The 16,672-nt window shown below is 38.4% G+C and overlaps 1 protein-coding gene across 2 annotated transcripts in view; it reads left to right on the plus strand.

Moving 5' to 3' along the window:
* Positions 1–1,391: 1,391 nt before the first annotated feature.
* LOC146582855 (insulin-like growth factor 1 receptor) overlaps positions 1,392–16,672 on the plus strand; it is a 61,330-nt gene continuing 46,049 nt past the window's right edge. The window contains exons 1-3 of one of the 2 annotated variants that reach the window (XM_085245365.1): positions 1,392–1,800; positions 2,572–2,706; positions 11,443–12,009. In XM_085245365.1, the coding sequence (XP_085101491.1) occupies positions 2,616–2,706; positions 11,443–12,009 (658 nt within the window). In that variant the 5' untranslated portion in view covers positions 1,392–1,800; positions 2,572–2,615. Of the gene's footprint in view, positions 2,707–11,442; positions 12,010–16,672 lie in introns of both variants that reach the window. The other variant, XM_085245282.1, reaches the window with a different exon arrangement.

A 16,672-nucleotide genomic window follows, 5' to 3' on the forward strand; every position in this document is an offset into this window, starting at 1 on the left:
TTTAGGTTTAAGTGAATTTGGTATTTCAAGGTGTGAGGTGAGAGGAAATAATGATTCCCCTGAAATGTCATAAGTCTAAAGTAAAAAGCCAGTTTAGAAAATATAAGAAGTAGAGAGTCTGGATATTTGTGTTAAAATGTGTTGAGTAAGAGTAAAAAAAAAAAACTGTCAGAAAAATAGATATCTGAATTTCTATTTATATACAGTAACAAAGTACTTTGTTATTTATCACTATTGGTTTTAGAGGTTAATTTTCCACAAATTTCAACTTTTTCCATCTCTTGTTTTTAGCATTTTAGTGAATAATTGGTATTAGGTATGCTAAGTAAGATCAAGTCAATTTAGGGATTTTAATTGTTGTAAAAAAACAAAACAAAACAAAACAAAAAACAAAACAATATTATTATTGTATTATTATTATTGTAAAACACTAAACACTAAATACCTGAGCACCATATCGCTATCTAGTAACACCTATGTTTACATAGGTTATCATCCTATAGGAAAAGACAGATAGCATTCATAGATATGTGGAAAAATTGGTCTATACAGCTAAAGATACACAGGTGGATTTGTTTTCCCTACCGTGACCAGGTTAGTATTTTTTTTCTGTGTATTTGAACCCTTGCTTCCCCTTGTGTATTTACAAGTAACTGCTAACAGTATAACCAGTAATTAACATTTCTGGAACACGACACAACCTTTTCAGAATAAACAGCTTGAACTCTGTGGGGTTTTTTTGGAACACAAATATTATTTCCTTTGGGTACCAATGGCAGTAAGAACATGGCAGAAAAAAGTGTATGTTTTCTTCCCTTGTGATAATTTGATTCTTAATGAGGGTCAAGTGAAGACCACAGAAACAGCATGCTGTGTTCACTGTAAATGGAAATCCTCTTTAAGGTGCAAACTTAAAGTGGTAGATTTAGAAATCTTTTAGCAGGCTAAGCACTTTATGAGCTTATCTTTTGTTGCATCCTAGGGAACATGGGAAAACGGATGCAAAATTTATAAGCCAGTTAACAAGTATCATATTTGCAGTCCGAGTCCAGCCTTTGGTAAGATACCGTTTCTGTAAATTATTACATTTGTGTCATATTGCACTGCTTGGTCACAAATTGTTGGCACGCCACTGTTAAAAAAAAGGGGGGTGCACTTTTGCGCACCCCCTTTACAACTACACCCCTGCAATCGTGCAGACAGACACGGTCATTGTATAGCTGGCCCTCCACTGTGTTTTTTGAGCGGAAAACAATCCTGATCCTGGATCAGTATCCCTGATTTCCTTCATACCTCATCATCGTAAAGGTAGTCGCTACGGCGGTGCCCCGAGAGGTGACAAGAGGTCTCACTCTGTTTACATTTTTCCATCCGATTTTTAAATAGAAGCTCCAACGAATAATTGCATCCCCCTGTAAAGCCATTTTTCTTCAGAGACCCGCTATTCCCATGCTATATCCATGCTGCCGTGTTTGATGAGAATGATAGCGTAACGAACACGCCTTGTGTGGATATTATGCACTTAAAATAATCCGATAGGGTGTGCAGTGTATGTAGTTTTACGCTTAATTCGACCAAAGATGCTCGAAACTGTTAAAAACTGAGGATTTCTCCCAATGAGCGCCACAGCAGTCACTATGGTAACTGCTCTCCATGGTGGCAAAGCTGCAGTAAGAGCGACGCCCTCTTTCACCGAGGCGGAGTGATTCATCACACGATGCATATACGATCTGTACGCATGGCGCCGTGTTTACGGCTAACACGGCAGACTGCAGACTGACCGAAGGAGACTGTGTGTGTGTGCGTACCTGTGAGTTATTCCATGTAACTGCGCGAACCGCTCACTTATCTATCGACCGAGGCCGTTAGAAAACCAAAGAATTTGACCTCAACCGCAGCAAAAAGCTCAAATATTCATTTTAGCCCGCTGGTATGAAGGTGAATTACCACAACAACGCGGTGCGTGTGTGCATGATGAGCGGCTGAGGAGGAGGAGGAGGAGGAGAAGAAGGAGGCTGCGGTCTGAAGCCAGATTTTATCCTGGATATTTCGAAACAAACGCCGTGCCGTTTACTTAACGGGGCACTGTACAAGTGGAATATGTTACTGTATGCCCCAGTCCATCTCGGTCCATCCCAATTTTAGGGGAGGTTTGACCCGTTTTCTGCCTCCTGAGGATCCTCCAGCAACAGCAGCGGGACGGTGAACGGTTTTTCCTCCAGATATGGAGTGTGAAGATGCGGATTACAGAGGAATCCCCGCCGCTAGTTTAGATACAGTGGTCTTATATTCTCCAGTGCGGCGCTATCCAAGAGAAGAATAACTATGAATACATATTTTCTGACCTCGGGACTAAATCGGTGATATCGCTCTCTATATATGCTTTTTTAATTTTATTTTTTTTGGAGCACGACTGGACTCCCGTTAGGAAACGTGAGAGTGCAATCCTGCTAGCCTGTTTGTAGTAGCTATTAGCTCCATTAGCCGGCTAACAGCTAAAAGGTGCTGGCTGGAGCTTAAAAGGCGTTTTGATAACTCTGACTGGGTTTTCCCCACGTTTCCTTCCCACAGCATATTTATTTACTGGATTTAAAGTGTGATTCACTCATTCGGGGATGAGGTCTCGAAAGGAAAGGAGCCGCTTGACCTTGTTTTGGGGTCTGATGCTGGGTCTTTCGTCCTGCCTACGGCCCGCCACCGCAGAAAGTAAGTAATGCCTCTCTACGCTACTACACACACGGGCAAACTGTGTTTTTCCATGCTTCGTTAGTGTTCAAACACGAGGAAAAGGGTCATTTTTGTTAACCCGAAAAACAGTGTTTTACTGTAAATATCGCACATGTAATACTGCACTGTGTAAGCAGAGTGTTATTTCCGCTATTTGCACATTATTTTTATGCATTTAAAGTGAAAAACAGGTGTGTTGTTACTAGAAACGAAAAAAATATGGAATGTCACTTATGGTTTCACTATAGTTTTGCATTATTTCGGTCTAATAGATCATGATTTACTTTTCTACATTAAATTTGCGGTGTATATATTTATTTATCTTAAGTTGTTGTATTTATTTGGGCTTTAAATGGGCTTTTAAGTCACTGAGAGATTTTTGGGGGCTTTCTACATATGTAGGCTAGTTTGTTATGTCGAATTTATTTTAGAGGCAATTTTCCAACTTTGGAATAACTAAACTTTATCTTGTTCTATCTGACACTTATCTTATTGCATGGAATTTGCGCTTTACACCTTGACATATTTTTATGAGACAAAAGGAAATATAATTTTAACTCTTGGTGAAAACTTTTTTTTTTTGGTGTGACTATAATAGATCGTTTTAATATTTTACTTGGCGTTTCTAACTACATCACAAACATGAGTCAGCGTTATGACTATTCATTTAGTTTATTTTTAAATACATCGCTGTGACTCATAGCATGATGAATCAGAACAAACAAAGTGGAGGTATGCCAATATAAAACCCCATCAAACAAGTGGAATGTTAGGAATTTTAAAATGTAATTTTTAGTTTAGTTTGACTCTAAAATTGAGAAATAATATTTTCACATTCAGGTAAGAAAAACAAACAAGATCTCACCTTTTATATAGCTTATCATATATCACATTTAGAGGATAAAAAGAAGAAGCACACCCAAGCATTTATTTCCTGTAAACATATTATATTTCGTTAACGTTTCAAGTTTTCCAGGAAAACGGCGTCCACCTGAAACTGACTTGGTTAAACACGGCCCTTACATTCAGTTAGGCAATGTTTTGTGTGCATGTTATTCACAATATAGGTTGTAATTTTTAGTAATGTTCCCTCGGGGCTGAGTGAAACTAATGCAGGTTTTTTGTTTTTTCCCCTCTCGCTGTACAGTCATTTATTCTCCTTTGTCAAACAAACCTGGGGATACCTTGACCTTGGAAATGCTTTCATGAATACCAGACACAAATCATTTGAGCGACAAGAGGCCACAGATAAGAATATTAGAATATTGTGGGGTCTTTTTTTATTATAATATATTTTTTAATGAAAAGTTGATAGCACTTTAAGGAGCGCTAATCAGACTGCATGGATTTTTCGCAATAAATAAAACTCGGTTGAGCACATAAACCTTACGACTTCTGTCAGCTTGTAAACCTTTTAATCTGATGCAGTTAAATTGTCTATAAATTTATATTCCTACATTTCTTTTTTATGTGTTGCCATCTGAAACGTTTCCATGTTTCCAGCTAAACTGTAAACTGGGCTTCCCGATTCATCCCATTCATGGTGACGTGCTGGGGAGGGCTGGGTTAGGTGGGTTTTTAACCAGGGTCTGGGTTTTAAAATAGAACAAGCCAAAGTACATTCACAAGCAACACAGACCAAGTTCTGTTGATTGGAAAGACTGAGGAGCTTGTGAACTGTGTGTTATGGGGTTTTGGTTACAGGACAAACCTGAGAGCTGCAGAGAGGTTCTCCCATCGAAGTCCTGCATTTATTCTTACTCTGGTGTGGAGCTGTGTAAAGATTCCTTGTGTGGCTTAACTTTGAGCCTTTTTACTGATTTACAGTATCAGATGGCACTGAAGTTCATCTGGCATGAAGGGTGTACTATGAAGCAAGTTCTGCATAGCAGGGCTTTCTTTGTGTTAGCTAGTTTGACAGAATCTAAAAACCCAGTTGGAGATAACAGGTATAACGTTTTTGGTTACCCTAAACCTCCTACTTCAAACTCTGTGCATGTTCACATAAAGAAGGTGCGTTCGATGTCTTGTTCAGTCATTTAAGCCAATCAGAAATTCTAAGAGAAAAGGGTAATAAAAAAACTCAGCAGTGGGATATTTAAATAAATCAGAGGCAGATCCAACATTAGGAAGAGCGCAATCATAAATCTTGTGAATTCATGCATGAATATATGTATTTTTACATTCAGAGGGCTCTGGGTTCTGGATTTTAATGTCTAATGACAAAGCTGCAGATTAGCACTCAAACTTTAAAATTGATCCAGTTAAATGACAGTCAGGTCTGAAGTGGATTTCAGGTTACTGCCTTTGCTTAGGTGTTTGGCTTTTGCAATATGAAGGATTTTGGATATGGTGTGCTTGCACGAAGTTGTGCATAAAACAAAAGCACGCAGCCTGACGGTGATGACAGGTAGATGAGACAGGTGATGATTGAAAAGTGGGTTTGAACAGGAAAGAGGATGAAAGCAGAGTAGAAAGAAATGCAAATAAATAAAAAACAAACAAACATACAAAGCACCGACAGTCTGACAATGTAACCAGAAGTTGGAACTTATGCTGTAACTTGCATCGTAACTTACGATGTAACTGGAATCTTCTGTTAACCCTACGCTGTAACCAGTCAGAGTCATTGTTGGCATTTGTCAGGTGCATGTCAGGTTGCACGGCTGTACCTTTTCTGCAGTGCTTCTTTATGTGATAATAATTAGACACAGCTCAAAAGGTTGCATATAATGTATTCTTTGAATGAACAGAATAGATTGTCTGTATCACACTTAGAGCATGCTAAAGATTAAAAGTAAGGGTGAAAAGGTGGTGCTTTCAGCTGATGTTAAACCAGAACTCTGAACAAGGCTATGTGCTAGGCATTAGTTACTAACCAGGTAAAAAGAGAGCCATAAAAACGAAATAAAATAATATACGTAAAACTCAGATTTTAAGCTTGACATACCTTTGCAACACCTTAATCTTAATTGGTAGCAAACCGCTCTGATTAAGTCCTGCTGCAGACGGAGCTTTCACATTACCCCAAACAAGTTTTATCTGTCACCGGTGATCTCTTTCTTAAAGCTTTCCATCACGTTTCTTCTCACCTTGCCTCTCATGTGGAAAAGTATTTATGACTACGCTTGCCCCTCAGGCAGTCTGTCACTAACGGGACGGAAACGAGGAGTAAACAGACTTGCTGCAGTCTAGTGGCAGCGTTTGAAGCACCAGCTCAGAGGCCTGTATTGCTTCCTATTTCTTGTCTCATGGAGCTTCTAGTGGATTTCCTCTGATTGTCTGTGGACAGTCTGGATGCTGCAGGCGGCTCGGAAAAGGTTATCAAAAGTAAATATGTGATCTGGAAGCTCATCAGAGCTGCAGAGATAGGCTTGTGTACTCAGCTGTTTAAAATCTGTCAGTGTGGAAGGAGAGGGAGGGGGAGTTATTAAGCTGCTACACCTGCTATTGGTATTTTCACTTAGCCGATGCACACAACATACATTTTGATCACGAGCTTTTGTTTTTCACAAGCGGGATGGGAGCAGTTCCCATGAAAGATGGCTTTGCTGGTGCTGCAGTGAGGCCACAGAGGGTGAACTGATGAGGCCGCCTGTGGTGATGTAACGTCACCAGGCAGTGTGTCTTTTTACAGTCCTGGGTGTTGGAAGTGTATTAGCAGGTATGCGGCTCACTGAAGCCTGCTGACAAGTAGATTACAGAGAAAGACATAACGATCATGCAGCACGCTTCCTGCTCTAAATCACACCAAGGGCCCTCAAGCCCTGCCTAGAGAGGTCTTAAACTCTACACACTAAGGGAAGCACAGTGTTTCCACTAAAACTGGAAGATAAAGAAAATAGTTTCTAAACTTAAATTAAAAAGAATATCTATCAGATTGTCATAGATGGTATATGTCCGTCAAATAAGTTAACAGGGTTGGTGCCTTTACCGGTACTGTACATTGACCAGTCATGTGTGCATGTGCAGTAAACCACCACAGATTTTTCCTGCATTAAAAAGGAGGTTTTGACCTCAGCTCATTATAATTTTTGAAGTGGGGTTTAATTTACATAAGCTTTAATAAATTTGTATTCATCAAATGGCTGAAAATATGAAATGCAGACTCTTTGCCTTATATGTGGACCAATCATCATGACTGTGATAGATAAGAGCTTAAAATAGGGATTGTAAAAATTAACATTGAAACTGATGAAAAGCTGAACTACAACTGAAACATTTTCAAACAATAAAAAGGAAGCCAGCTACTCAAACGAACTGAAACAGAACTAAAAAATCAAATTCAGTTCAGGTATTTATTTTAGTTCACAGAAACCTCCAGCTCCGTGTGTAGCTCATGGTTTGTATCCAGGAGATGTTGGTTTCACTTGTACCCTTGTATTGACTAGTCTTTTGTAAACATCCCGTAGGATGACATTGTCACTAATATATTTTCCAACATATTTTGGAAAGCTTAATAATCCAAAGTGAAAAGTACTTTTTTTTTTTTTTTAAAGATTATCAGGAATATTACCCATCTTTATCAACAAGTAGTTGGCTTACAGTTGGAGGGAAGTAACGCTCTTGCTCTGATTTTATCACTTCCCTGCAGTTTGCATTGTGATGGTGTCATACAATGATTTTAATGACCTCTGAGCATTTGTTCAGTTGAGGAATTAAAAATCCAGATTTTCTTGGATCTGGTTTCATTGCAAAGTTTTTCAATTTTGGGTGATTTCAACTTTAAATAAATGTCCTCATTCAAAGGTAAATGATTAGTTATTGTCAGAGTAAAACCTGGAACACTGTGCTATTGCAGTGTTGCCAATATTACATTATTCTATGCCACTAAACTGCATTGAGTGGTTTGGGAAGACATTCTGCCAGCAGAAAGGTTCATAGTGTTCTTTTTGAAATTAAACTTTGTTCCACCTCAATAGGAGCGAAGAAACACCACATATGTTTTTTGTAGAGTTCTATATTTTGGTATCGGCGGTACTGTCTGTAACTGATCCTGTGACATTTTGCAGAGAGCCATTTGCTGGGGTTATTTATTCAGTATCACTTTGTAGCGCACCGTCTGTCTACTCTTTATGATAATCATACATAAAACATGATTTGTTAGAAAACTGAAGGGATGTTTAAAATGAAACAATGCATTTGTTATAGCCATACCTTTGCTTTTATGGTAGATTTAAAAAAACAGAACAGCACAAAACTCTCCTTTCTAGTCTTAAGTAGCACCAGACCTAATGTTTAACCACAAAATGTATTAACTCAGAAAACAATAGTTCTTTTTCTGGGAATGTACGATCTCCCCCTCTCAGTGTTGCTTTCGTACAGTAAAACTTTATAGACCAGCAGTAAAGTAAGTAGCAGTGTGACAACCTGTTAGCTGGTTGGTGTGAGTTTTCCATGACTCAGTGCCCTCCAGCTTTTTGAAGTCTAAATCCTCCTCACAGTGATGTGTGATAATGGCCTCCGCGTTTCTGTGGGTGCTGTGGGGCTTGAGGCAAAGTATTGTGCACACCTAAAGTGAGAGGAAAAGTTGGAAAGGCAAAATCAGTCTACCGATCATCACCTGTTTTGCCAAACTATGCCTCATGCTGGTTCGGTTTTATTCCACATAGATTCCAGCACAGTGCCTCCTTTTAAATCCTTCACTTTGTAGTTTGTTTGGTTTAGAGGTTGTCTTTGTCTAAAAAGAATCAGCCCACTGACTGCCTCAGTAAATAAAATACTTCTCAAGAGGTTAAAAAGAAAACAAATGTGAACAAATCTATTTTTACACTGAACATAAAAGTACATAAATGCATGTTTTTGCAATTAGTTCTCATCAGAGGGGCTGGCAGCTGTCCTTTGTTGTCAGTGCTTTGATCAAAAGCCCTAACATTTCACTTCTGACCTTGGCAAATACTTCTAATAGTTATAATACTTTTAATGTAGTTCACTACATCTTAGTGTATGTAGTGAATACTAAAGGGCGAGACATGGATCACGGCTTTAGGGGGTTAGAGGCATTAGGGGTCCATCTTTGTTTTAGAGCTAAATGACACTTGTTGGGGAAACTTTTGTTAAAGGCTAACAAGCTAAGGGGAACTTGCACTATTCTCTTATGCACTACAGCTCTGTGTGCTCTACTTTATCCCTCTCCCCTCTCACGTACACAAGGTGAAACTACTTGAGAAACTTGTAAGGACACATATGAGTCCAAAATGCATTAAATGCTGTGACACCGCACTGAAATTAAACAAGGACACACAAATTAGGTAAAAAATGGGGTGACCCAGAAGACAGTGGTGAAGGAAACTGATCACTGGATGGATTGCCATTATTGTCAGTGTGCCCTCAGAGGATATAACCTGTTACTCTTATCTCCTAACTTTTTCCTACAAGTTCCATGCTCACTCCCCGTTTTGTTCAGATGACAGAATGTTTGGGTCACCAAGATGTATCTAGAAGTTGTGAAAGGTTTCTATAGGTGCACCTGAGGAAGGGTAATTAACAGTTGCTTAAGGTCGTTGCTTTCAGCTGCTCTTGAATGAGTTGTTGGTTAGTTGTCATCTTCAGCTTGTGTGGAAAATGTGCAGGTCTCACAAGGAGTTTGAGAGACAGTTGTACATCACACTGACATCGATTAGTCCTTCTTCTATTGCCTTCACATAAAATATAAAAATATCTAGATAAATAAACCTTATATGGAAAGATATCAATGCATTTAAATAAAAAAAGACTGTGTGTATAGTGGGAAAGGGGCATTGTATACCCAGATGATTGCCAAGAAAAAGAACAGAACAGAAGTACAAAGGATGCCCAGTTTGTCATTAGTCACACTAACTTCACCACCTTGGCTCACCTACTTCTAGCGCCCTACTTCATGTACTCATGGGTAGGACCACATCATCCTTGAACTCAATCTTCAAGTTTCTAGATGTACCTTGCACAACATACTCAACACACACATGTTGACCAAAGGTTTCCACAGACTGTCACATCTCATCTCAGGAAGCATCAAAAGTGGCAATAAATGCCTATAAAAGTATTCAAAAGTGCCTTTTTGTAGTAATTTCTTGCTACTTTAGGTTTTATTTTATTTCATTTCACTTTTATTAAACAAGGAATTCTCTTGAGATTAAAATCTGTTGGTCAAGGTACAGCTGGCCAAGAAGGAACACCATTACAAAATTATGGATTATAAAATCCGTACACCGTGAATGCACATTCACAGACAAGGTAAAGTCATAGTACAAAATACAAAGTCCACTGTGCAACACATAGTGTTGCAGATGGAAATGACATGTTTTTGCAGCTGATTAAAAAATCTTGAAAGTCATAAACATTATAACTGCTAAATACAGGTTTTTGGCATTGTCATCATGATTCTGTTGGTCTGAAGCACAGCTTCACCTCACGTAGTTCCAGACTCTTGTTTCATGAAGAGTTATGTTACTACAGTACTTGTAAAACCTTGTCATCATTAATTATGTCCTTTGTTTGACAAGTTATTTTATCACATAATGTATTTGATCAACTGACACGGTGTACATGTTTTATGTACGATGTCTTTGATAGTCGAATAGTTTCTAACCCTTTGATGTTGATGCGTTACGAAGGGTTGATAAAAACATACAGCGAAACGAAATACTGTGGTTGTAATAAATGGCTGCAAGTGTAACAACAGCCTCAACGCTGTGCAATCAAAACTTTATTGCACTGTTAACCTAAGCTTGGATCGAACGTGACTCAAGTGTTTACTTTGTCACACCATGTTAAGTTGCCATTGAAATGAGAGCTGCAAGGCAAACACACTCTGTCAGCAACAGCACGGCTCAAATGTACTGTCAATATTTAAAAAATGTACTGGATAAACCTTTAGGTATCGCTATTGCAGAGCTGGAAACCACTGATATTCTTAACAGCTATTTATTGCTAAGGGTGGGTCCATGAGTTATGAATTCTCCATCATTTTTAAACAAGGTTTTGTTGTCTAGCTTCTAAAGATCAGGCAGGACCGTTTGGATTTAGCCGAGAATGCGATTGTAAAGACGAAATTGTTCTGATTCCTGACCAGAACTTTAAATTAAAGGACACAATACAGCTTTAGTTGCAATTGTGGCTTCTGCTAAATATTCTTAAAAAAAAAAAAGAAGAAGCTGGGATAAAAGTTGCTTTTTTTTTTCTTTTGCATTAATTCTGACACAAACCTCATTTTCTATCTTGTTATAATCAGATGGACCTCTTTGCATCTCTCAGCAGTGCCTTTTTGAGTCACTTCCAGTTTAGTTTTGACCTGGTCAACTATATCTATTTAAAGACGCAAAACTCGCAATGTTTCTGTAGGTTAAGTTATGGAAAGACTTAAAGGTTGTTGAAGTTCCGTTTTTCTCTAGATGGCTCAGCTGCTCTGATTACTAAGATGTTTTCATGGTTAAAAATTTTCTTCAGACTGGGACAACCACCTCACTCATGTTTTTCATTTGATTTATATTTAAAATTCAAGAAAATTCCCTGCAATAAGATTCATATTTTTCACAATTTTGTCATTGGCATGATGGTAAAATAATAAATAATGAAAAATACTGGGATCATACCTTTTGCTGCAGTTGAGCAGCTGTATTATATAGCAGTGAAATACCTGAGGTGTTACATATTTATTACTTTTCGATGTAACTGATACTGACCTATGTTTTATTTTGGGTTTTTTTTGTTTTTGTTTTTTCTCCTCCCCTGCAGTCTGTGGACCCAACATTGATATTGGCAATGACATCACTGAATTCAGGCGTCTGGAGAACTGCACAGTGGTGGAGGGCTACTTGCAGATCCTCCTCATTGGTGACAAAAACAACAACATCAACAACCAGGAAGTCTTCCGCTCCCTCAGCTTCCCCAAGCTGACCATGATCACAGACTACCTGCTGCTATTCCGGGTATCCGGCCTGGACAGTCTGAGCACGCTCTTTCCCAACCTCACTGTCATTCATGGTCGTAACCTCTTCTACAACTACGCCCTGGTGATTTTTGAGATGACCAGCCTGAAGGACATCGGCCTGTACAACCTGAGGAACATCACCCGTGGAGCCATCCGTATTGAGAAAAACCCTGAGCTCTGTTACCTGGACTCCATCGACTGGTCCCTCATCATGGATGCAGAATTCAACAATTACATTGCTGGAAACAAGCAGTCGAAGGAGTGCAGTGATGTTTGCCCAGGTATCATGGAGAACAACCCCCAGTGCAGCAAGACCATGTTCAACAACAATTATAACTACCGTTGCTGGAACTCCAATCATTGCCAAAAAGGTAAGGAAAGTGTTACAGACAAAAACTTATCAGGGATTTAAAATGTAAATATCATCCGGGCAGCCTTTGGTCTGATTAGTGTAGATTTGAATTTACCAACCTGTCTGTTTAACTGCTTTATTGTATTTTGACGCAAGGAAGGAGGAAAGCTGGGAGGATGTTTTTATGCAAGATTAACTTGTCTGCAGATCTTTGCATTACAATTTCCCAGATGTTTATCTGCAGAGCTCAACAGTGGCATCATTTTTGGCTCAGCCCATGGTTTTGTTGTGTAAGGTTTAGGAACTACTAGTCTGTCTAATGCTAATGTATACTTGCTTGTTTAGAAAAATATGTTTTAAATGTTTCCAAAAAGAAACAGTAGCTCACATATCGCAGTCAGATGTTTTGTATGGTCCAGTAGTTCTCACCTGCCTTAAAAAATGAAAACACTAGGTGAAGGAGTAAATGTTACAGAGCTTAATTAAACCGCTCCGGTTACGATGAGTGCGAAGGCGGCCTTTAATTTTGTGTTTATGACTGCAGCGTTTTAGATGACTTGTTTTGCTGGTGCTTTTCAGACGATGTGTTTTGGCTGACTGTGTGCGTGTGTGTCTGTCTGTCTGAATTGTTTCCCTGGTGACTGGCGCCTTGCTGCAGACTCAGCATGTTGATGTTTTCTGCCTTGTGACATAGAACTGTCGCTGGGCTCGCTTGGACTATAAGCACGCCTGTATACATGCGCGCGCACACACGGTAATGATCATCAAATGCATTCGCAGCACATACAGAGATATAGACACATAAACAGGTAAATTACATATGCAGATATCTCTGACAAGCACATCTACGCATGGCCTGCTTCGTGAGTTGTTGGATTGACAGCGTGTGGGCATGATGGGAAAGAAATCAGAAGGTGAACTGAGCTGGAGGAGGATGTGTCGGATGGATGGATGTGGATGGAGGAGGTGTTAGGTGGATGAGAATAATGCTTACTGTTTGTCATTCCTCTTGAGAAATGGACAGTCTTTGTCTAGAGACTTTTCCTTTTCTTGCATTAGACACAAGGAGAAAGTACAAGATAATTTTATCATTCAGTACTTTATGAACGATGACCTAGAAAATTTACCACAAGCAATCTGTCTAAAGTTGTGTCTTGCAGGAAGGCCATGTGCCGCCCCACCTGCTGCTTCATGAAGTCAGCAACTTTTTTGTCTTAGTATACCAGTTGCACAGTCAGCGAGGAGATCAAGTGTCGCGCTGTACAGAAACAATAAGGTTTCTTCCGATAAAAGGCCATCTTTCTGTCTTCACTCGGAGATAGTAATATTGTTTTTCAAGGGGCAGAGGAAAATGAAGGACAGTAGATTAGGTTCACTGATGAACAATGGCACTGGGTAATATTTTATACATCAAGTCTGCGCACATTCAACAATGCCATGTTTGTTTTGTTGCATCAATAAGTCCAGTGCTTTAAACTGCAGCGGTAGTCTTTGTTCTGGTCAGGCACATGAACCAGTTCTCCAACCTCTCTAGTTGAAGGAGCTATCGTCACCAGCTGCAGCGCACATTTCTCCAGCCACTAAAGGAGGGACACTCTGGAGCTGCCTGCACATAATGCTCACTGTCGCTGCCCAACGGCACATGCCTAAAGTGACATTTCAACTGCTGGCAGGCACTTTGTGGTCTCTTCAGCTTGTCTTACACCACTTAAGTTTTGTAACCTGGTACATGTGGTGTCTTTAGGTGATATATCAATGGAGGACAAAGAGATTCACAGATAACTAAGAGGGAGACCCTGCAAGAGCTGGAAAAGATCAGACAAATAATAATAACAATAATAATAATAGTAATAATTCTTTATTTAAAAGGGACCGTACAGTTTAACATAGTCAAAGTATAAAACATGAAACTGATGTACTGCACAAAAGTTTATGGCTATTGCTAATTTCCAACCATTGTCCCTTGTTGGGCTGCCTTTATGGAAAATGTTGTCCAAATTTAGATCTGCGATATGACATTTTGCTATTATATTATATGGTATAGGGCTGTGCGATATGACCAAAATTTCATATCCCGATATAAGGCATCTATCGTCCCGATAATGATATAAATCACAAAAATTTAACATTTTCTGTAAATTCTGTGAATCTCGGGCAGCTCGACTTGCGTGAAGTGTTTCCAGCTGGGCGTCGTGTACCTGGAGTCGAGTTTTTTAACGCTGTATGAAACCATACATTTTTAGACTTAAGTTTTAACGGCCGCTGTTTTCTTTGTAAGTATTTATTAGGGAAAAGTCTGTTGTAACGTTTGAGTCTAAGGTTTATTTTTTAGCACCTGACGGCTCTTTTTTTGCTTCTCATCCGTAAATAATCTGCTCTTTCACGTGATTCAGTTTATTTTGAAAAGTCTCAACAGGATGACTTACTGTCTGGAGATATGGGGTAATGCATATAAAACGAACACTCTTCCTATTTTCAAGTTACAAAAAAAAGCTATAAGAATTATAAACCAATCAAACTATATAGAACCAACTAACATTTTGTTTATTAATCTGAATACCCTGAAATTTTATGATTTAGTTGAATATAAAATGGCACAGATAATGTATAAAGCACAAAATAACTTGCTTTGCCCCAGTACTCAGAAGCTGTTCAAAGTCAGAGAGAGTCAATATGACTTAAGGGGAACAGATTTCTTTAAAAAAAAACAAGATAAGGACAAATATAAAGCAGAGATGTGTTTCTGTTAGAGGAGTTAACCTGTGGAATAGTTATGACAGTGATTTTAAAAAGGTGTAGTTCATTTTCCTTGTTTAAAAACATGTTTAAAAATAGAGTAATAGAAAAATATATAAATCAAGAATGAAAAGAGCAAAAAGGAGAGAAAAAAAAAACCTCTTGATTCTTTTGCTTTGATGTAGTTACTTATCTAAGGTGGAAAGTTTTTTTTTTTCTTTGTTTTTTTTTTTGTTTGTTTGTTTGTTTGTTTGTTTGGTTTTTGCTTTGTTTTATTATTTTCTTCAAGCCCTGTGTACAGGAGCTGCATACAAAAAGATATTTTGTGAAAAGGGTTGGCGTAATAAGCAAATGCTTCAGCCAATACCTTTTGATTAGCCTTGTCTCATGCTTTCTTTCTTTATGGTAGATTTTTGTTCTGTTTTCACTGTTTGTTTTTTTTTTTGTTTTGTTTTTTTCACTGTTTTCACTGAGATTTGAATTTGAATGCTAATCAATAAAATCAAATCAAAATCAAAAATCAAAAATCAAATCAAAATCAAAAAAGGATCTTGCGCTTTATTGTGAAAGGTTTATGTGGTAAATAAACAAGCGGATACACTAACGACAACGCATAAAAACAGGCGCTTGTCCGTCCGTAGTGTGGTTATATTAAATATACGAGAAAGAGAGAACTTTAAGAAATTAATATAGCCACTACAGTGACCATCGAAACGATGAAAAAATATTGCCGTAAACAGTTTATTTTGCGACACCACAAAACAAACGATGGCGTAAAATGAAACGATAGATGTTTTTATATCGTCATCCGATATATATCATTATATCGAACAGCCCTATTATAGTAATGTGATTACTATCTTGTCTTTGGATGTATCTATTAAGACACTCTGGGACCAGCCTATTTATACACTTGAAGACTAATTTAACAAAACACAAATGATTGAAACTCTTAAAACTAAGTAAATTATATTTCATTAAAAGTTGTGATGCATAAAGTAATTAAAGTAGGAGTGGGTATCATCACTGATTTCTAGAATCAATTTGATTCAAAAGGTCCAGATTCGATTCGATACACGATTCGATTAGATTCAGTTTTGACTCACAGTTAGAAATATTATAATTCTGATCATTTATCAGTACTGACAGTTGTGAGACCTAATCAGAGGTGTAAGCATCATAGCAGATGCCTTTGTGCCAAAGTAACTGAGGATAAAACACAGAAAAACATGAAGGAGATTTTCCTGGCCTGGCTTTATATAGTAGATAACCTTAAAAATATTTTGCAGTAGAACAAAAACAGAAGAAAACAAAGAATCAACACATGAACATTACATGATGGTGCTGAAGTGAAGCAGAACAAAGTTACAGAGGTTTTATTAGAGACGCAGCTAAGCATTTTGCAATTTGGCGTAATTTTTAAAAAAGTTTAAATTTCTTTGGTATTGAACAGCAGAAATTAGGCTTTCTTGTTGGAAGTCATTTAAAAAAAGAGAAGAAAAGAAAAGAAAACAGCGGCCGACAGTGCTGTGAACAACGGTACACTGGTGGTTAATAAGTAAGCAAATAATATAGAAAACGGAGATTTGAGATGGGAAACTGTTCTTGAAATACACTGAGAGAAAAAGAGAGACAGAGCTGTGCAGGAATTGTGATTTTTATTGCGGTGGAAGCAAAGCAGCAAAAGTAAGAGGGAATTCATGACGATGTTTATGTGAAGCGTAGTTTTGATCTTCTTTTGGTGCTGGTTCAGTCAGTTTTGGTTGGAGAGTGACAAAACCTGCAGCTTCAGAATCTGTGAGCTGTTGGCTTTCAGCACCGGCAGCGTGCCTGTGTACGTGCCGTTGGGTGAGAACGCCGACAGCTCACAGATTCTGATGCGTCGGGTCCGCGCTTTGTGTTTACGTCTTTTTGCGGAATCCGTCTGGGATTCAGGTCTGGGGAAC

The sequence above is a fragment of the Mchenga conophoros genome, linkage group LG1, assembly GCF_057382185.1.
Source record: "Mchenga conophoros isolate Kocher_MC1m ecotype Shallow Benthic linkage group LG1, M_conophoros_male_GT1.1, whole genome shotgun sequence".
In the NCBI taxonomy this organism is placed as follows: domain Eukaryota; kingdom Metazoa; phylum Chordata; class Actinopteri; order Cichliformes; family Cichlidae; genus Mchenga; species Mchenga conophoros.